The following is a 6,217-nucleotide window of genomic DNA, read 5'->3' as shown; positions in this document are numbered from 1 at the left end:
GTTTGCAGGCGATAGATCCAATAGGCTTCTCTCCTTTTGAGCATTTTAACCCTGTCACCACCTCTCCTTGGCAAAGGTATGTGCTCTATTATCTGGAAACGCAACTAGGAGATGGTATGTCGGCATTTATCAAAATGATATGGGATGCGAAGTAACACATTTTTATTTCTTACTGCAGATTTGTAGTTTACAAAAACGATCCTTCATCCTAGTAGAAGTCTCACCGACATACACAAGTCCACAGGGGCACTTCAAGATATAAACCACGAAGTTACTATTACACATGAAAAAAACATTTATTTAGAATTTTTCTCCTGTATACGGGTGAGTAAAATGTTAACCATTGATCACACTAGAGCAATGTATGCACTGAAGGCTTGGGTACGTGCCATTTTTGGGTGTGGAAAAAGTAGCCTGGTGTATGTTGGATCTTTCGCTACCTACATCAGCTCTAACCAGAATGCTGCGAATGTTCTTTGACCTTTTATAATATGAAAAAAAAAGGTCAAAGAACATTCGCAACATTCTGGTTAGAGCTGATGTAGGTAGCGAAAGATCAAAATTTTCAAATTTTTTCAGGACCAGTTCAGTTATGAAGTCACTTTCTGAGGCTTAATTATTAGAAACAACCCATAAATCACCCCATTTAAGAAACTACACCACTTAAGGTATTCAAAACTGATTTTACAAACTGTGTTAACCCTTTAGATGTTCCACAAGAATTAAAGAAATATGTAGATGAAATTTCAGAATTTCACTTTTTCGGCAGATTTTCCATTTTAATCAATTTTTACCAGTAAGAAAGCAAGGGTTAATAGCCAAACAAAACTCAATATTTATTGCCCTGATTCTGTAGTTTACAGAAAAACCCATATGTGATTGTAAACTGCTGTATGGGCACACAGCAGGGCACAGAAGGAAAGGAACGCCATATGGTTTTTGGAGGGCAGATTTCACTGGGATAATTTGAGGTGCCATGTCACATTTGAAGACCCCCTTATGCACCCCTAGAGTAGAAACTCAAAAAAAAGACCCCATTTTGGAAACTATGGGATAAGGTGGCAGTTTTGTTGGTACTATTTTAGGGTACATATGATTTTTTGTTCTATATTACACTTTTTGTGAGGCAAGATAACAAAAAATAGCTGTTCATCTGACAGGTTAGATCATGTGGTATTTTTATAGAGCAGGTTGTTACGGACTCAATAATACCAAATATATGAGCCCCCTCCCCTTGTAAACCCCACAGGTGCCGCAGTCAGCGAATATGAAAGGGTTAATCCACTGGCATCACCGCATACATCGATGCCGGCAGATGCAGCAGGGCCCGTGCTGCGGATTGGATGGGTGCAGCTCCTGCACCCGCCCGATCACATCACGTACATGCACATGAGATTGCGGTAAGGCACCACATTCCCCCACGTACATGTATGTGATCTTGCAGGAAGGGGGTTAAAGGCTATGTACACCTTTGGGGGCAATTTCTTTTTATGATTGCATTTTACTCATTTTGAACTAAAAATCCTTTTTTCAATTGGTCTTTATAGAAAATATTGAGCAATTCTGTCACAAAGGGTTAACAGTATATCTAGCTGTGTGAATCAAACTTTTTACTTTGTGCAGTCATCTAATAACCCTTATCTATAAATTACTAAGAGGTCGTAAACACTTATTTAAGCTACATTCTTATCAGTAAGATAAGAACTGAGCTATAATGAGTGTTTATATGAGATCAGAGATAAGGAGCTGTCAAATGAGCTACTGTACCTGATGGAACAGAGAGAAAATTCAGATCCTGCTACCAAAGGCTGCAAAGAGACAGTGGTTCCAAATTTTTTATAAAGACCAATTGAAAAAAATATTTTTAGCTTAAAATAAGGCTACTTTCACACTTGCGTTCGGGGCTCCGCTTGCGAGTTCCGTTTGAAGGGGCTCACAAGCGGCCCCGAACACATCCGTCCAGTCCTAATGCATTCTGAATGGCCGCGGATCCGCTCAGAATGCATCAGTCTGGCAGCGTTCAGCCTCTGCTCCGCTCAGCAGGCGGACACCTGAACACTGCTTGCAGCGTTCGGGTGTCCGCCTGGCCGTGCGGAGGCAAACGGATCCGTCCAGACTTACAATATAAGTCAATAGGGACGGATCCGTTTGAAGTTGACACAGTATGGCTCAATCTTCAAACGGGTCCGTCCCCCATTGACTTTCAATGTAAAGTCAAAACGGATCTGTTTGCACTATCATGGTAACGCAAACGGATCCGTTCTGAACGGATCTAAGCGTTTGCATTATAGGTGCGGATCCGTCTGTGCAGATACCAGACGGATCCGCACCTAAACGCAGGTGTGAAAGTAGCCTAAGTACAATACAGTAATAATAATAAAAAATACCCCCAAAGGTGTAGCCCTTTTTCATGCAGAAGGTCTGAATCCAGATGCAATGTGTGTAGTGAACACATAGCATCTGGACTGAATCCTGACCCATTCATTTCAATGGGTCTGTGTACATGTTGTTTATCACTGATCATCTCTGCTTTCAGAAAAATAGCAGCATGTTCTATAGTGTGCGCTTTTCCCGCAGCTCTGGTCCAACAGAAGTGCGTAAGGTGTGTGTGAAAAACGGAATGTGACTGGATGTAATGCGTTTTTCACTGATGGTTGCTAGATTTAGATTGTTATACTTCAGTTTTTCTTCATGGGCGTGAAAAATGCATCAAACCTGATTGCATCTGAGAGGAAAATACGGAAAAACACTGAACACAATTGCAGCCAAAACTGATTGAACTTGCGTGGAAAACCATCAGTTTTTCCTTGAACAAATCCTGACACAATCCGTAGGGCCTTAGGTCCCTTTCACACGGGCGAGATTTCCGCGCGGGTGCAATGCGTGACGTGAACGCATAGCACCCGCACTGAATCCTGACCCATTCATTTCAATGGGGCTGTGTACATGAGCATTGTTTTTCACGCATCAGTTCTGCGTTGCGTGAAAATCGCAGCATGTTCTATATTCTGCGTTTTTCACGCAGCCCTGGCTCCATAGAAGTGAATGAGGCTGCGTGAATAATGCATTGCATCTGCAAGCAAGTGCGGGTGCCATGCGTTTTTCACTGATGGTTGCTGCTAAGAGATGATGTTTGTAAACATTCAGTTTTTTATCACGCGCGTGAAAAAGGCATTAAAACGCATTGCACCCGCGCGGAAAAAACTGAACAACTAAACGCAATCGCAGACAAAACTGACTGAACTTGCTTGCAAAATAGTGCGAGTTTCACTGAACGCACCCGGCCCCAATCCGCAACGCCCGTGTGAAACCAGCCTTAGGCCGCCTTCATACGAGCAAGTCTTCCGTGTTTGTGCACAATGCCTGACGTGAACGCATAGAAGCCGCGCTGAATCCTGACCCAGTCATTTTAATGGGTCTGTGTACAGGAGCTGTGTTTTTCACGCATCATTTCTGCGTTGCATAAGAATTGCAGCATGATCTAAATTCTGCGTTTTTTTTACGCAGCCCTGGCCCCATAGAGGCGAATGGAACTTCCGGATGCAATGCGTTTTTCACTGATGTAACCTGGATGCGATCCGGATGCAATGTGTTTTTTCCTGATGGCTGTTTGTAATTCTTCATTTATTTTTCCACGTGCGTGAAAAACGCAACGAAATTGCACCCGCGCAGAAAAAACTGAAACACTGAACTCAATTGCAGACAAAACTGCGAAATCGTTTCACTGAACGCATCTTGCGAGAATCCGCTGGTGGGAAGGGGCCCATAGAAATGAATGGGGCAGAGGCAAGAAATGCAGCCCATTTCTATGGGATCACCCCTACTCAGCGACCCTGTCCCCATGTAGCCCTGGCCTTAGGGTTAAGGACTTGCTGTCAGCGCCCACTCAGTCTAGCATCACTGCCCACCTCAGCCAGAGCCTGTGTAGTAAGGAGCAGGCACAGGGCAGCCGCACACAGGCCTCTCAGCTCCCTCCCCCTTCCTCTGCCGCTACCAGAGAGAGACAAGGGGAGGGGGCAGGCAGCGCATCATCTGGCAGCTTCCTCCCGCTAAACCCTTTAGGCACCGGCACCAGCAGCCGCCTGCACCGAGTCATCCCTGGCCGCTCCACCTCCTGCAGCCTCTGGAGACGTGTCCTGCGCTCCCCGGAGATCTCAGCAGATCCTCCCCACCTCCTCCTCAGGAGCTTTCGCTTTGTGTGTGTGAGACCTAGAACATCCTCGCTCCCACAGCAGATCTCCTACATCCCCAGCACGGATTAGAAGCCCCCTCCTTAGGAGGAACAGGAAAAGGGGGATCTGGTTTCCCTCCAGACGGCGCTGAGATTTTCCAGCTTCTTCATCCTCCCCTCATCATCATCACCACCACCAGCTTCATCTGTTCCTGGTCAACTTCTGGCGACTGCCTGAACTAGTTGGATCTGCTGGGCTTTTTCCATCAGGCAGCAGACCTCCTCCTTCTCCCCCCCCCCCATCATGAGGCTGACCAGAAAGCGCTCGGGTCCAGGAGGTGGCCAGCAAGAGCTGACCAGGCCGGTCAAGAACCCCTTTGTGCATGACCTGCGCTTCACCCCACTGCAGAAAGCCAAAGTAGGTTCTCTATGTGTGTCTGTGCCAAAGCAACATGGGGCTCAGATCCTCATGTGTGCATGTTGTCGTGTGTGTGATGTCACCTGATGCAACCTAGCTGACAGCTGACATGCTCTGAACATCCACAATGTTCCTCAGAAATCTCAGGCTCACCCTTGCAGAAGTTGAGCTTCTAGAATGTACTGGCCCTTAGAAATGCCATAACAAGTGGGAACTCTTCTCTGGTTTGCTCTTATGTTGATGCATCCAGGAACTGCAGGGGCCTATAGGCAGGACCTCACCTGTCAGCTGTCACCTGCACCGCCAGTCCACAGCTCTTCTCACCCATAGCAGTAAATAGGATTCCAAGAAGAATCGCTCATTTACTGGTCATGGAGGAAGAATATCCAAATATCTGTCTACTGGGAGCGCAAAACCTGTAGAAGCCCCACCACTTTGGAAGTGGGCGCCATTCAGTTGTTCCACAGCACAAAGTTGGATCTAAGCTGCCATCAACCAGTCTGGGCCTAAACATTTTCAGATGTTTATAATCTGTATACTTATGTTTATTTTTTTTTTATTGATATCCTTTATTCTATTTAATATTCCCATTATTTTTATGTATATCCTTTTATTACTTCTTTCTATATATTTTTTTATATATCTGTCATTATTTTTATTTATATGCTTGTATTATTTATTTATATTTTTATTTGTTATTTCTAGTTTTTAAGTATAACATATATTTATTTTTATTTGTATAATTTATTAGATCTATTTTTATTTATAGCCATTTGTTTTGTTTTTTTATCATTTACTAAGCAGCAACAGTGTAAAACACAAGGTTTCTCCATCTTGATATGCAGGAAGTAGAATTATTGCTTCCTCCTAATTAAAACTTGCAGGATGATGCTCCAGCTGGTGGGCGCCAAGCGGCATTTGTTACTGTCTTTGCACAGCAGCATGCTCTCTAATTGGCAAGCTGTGTTTCTAGTGCATCAACCCCCTGTTTCATTGAGGCCTCATGAAATGAATGGGGCCCATTTAGTATCCTCAAAATGTGGGTGTGATTGATGGCATTGTTCTGATGACACCTCTAGACTCACATGGCACGTGGGCCCACATAGATCACCTCAGCACTGGGAACGCCACTTGACTTGCTTACAGTGTCTTATCTCACATTGATTTCTGGTGTCTTGGACTATTTCACTTCCTGTTGATGTGCCTCGCATGATTTCAAGTCTTGGAAATTCACAAAATGTTAACGCAAGTGTTTAACCCTTGAGCAGCAGAGGAATGTGCAAATTTATTCAGTGAAAGGGTTGATGCCATTAGTGCAATCAATGCCAGGCTGATTCGGTATGCACCCTCCATTTACATTGTGTGCTCTGAAATTTCCCCAGGGGCATTTGTGTACATATTGTTTATGCATGAATGAGGAATTCCTTTCACATCAAGGCGCTGGTTGTACCCGTTTAAGTTTTATTTTACACTTCCTAAAATTTTCATCATACTTCAAGCCACCTCATTCTTTTTCGTGTAGAGAGGGATCTGTTCAGTTAGCACATGGCCGAGGGATTATTTGTTGAGGAGCTGAAAGCTTGACATGCTCACAGTGGGGAATAAACCAGATTTGCCGTGAAGTAAGT

The 6,217-nt window shown here is 44.3% G+C and overlaps 1 protein-coding gene across 3 annotated transcripts in view; it reads left to right on the top strand.

Moving 5' to 3' along the window:
- The first annotated feature begins 216 nt into the window (after positions 1-216).
- LPCAT1 (lysophosphatidylcholine acyltransferase 1) overlaps positions 217-6,217 on the top strand; it is a 125,854-nt gene continuing 119,853 nt past the window's right edge. For 2 of the 3 annotated variants that reach the window (XM_044293447.1, XM_044293445.1), the window contains exon 1: positions 3,928-4,589. In XM_044293447.1, coding sequence (XP_044149382.1) covers positions 4,555-4,589 — 35 coding nt within the window. In that variant the 5' untranslated portion in view covers positions 3,928-4,554. Of the gene's footprint in view, positions 325-3,927; positions 4,590-6,217 lie in introns of those variants that run through there. The other variant, XM_044293446.1, reaches the window with a different exon arrangement.

The sequence above is a fragment of the Bufo gargarizans genome, chromosome 5 (genome assembly GCF_014858855.1).
Source record: "Bufo gargarizans isolate SCDJY-AF-19 chromosome 5, ASM1485885v1, whole genome shotgun sequence".
Classification (NCBI taxonomy): Eukaryota; Metazoa; Chordata; class Amphibia; order Anura; family Bufonidae; genus Bufo; species Bufo gargarizans.
This window is presented reverse-complemented; position numbering and strand designations above follow the sequence as displayed.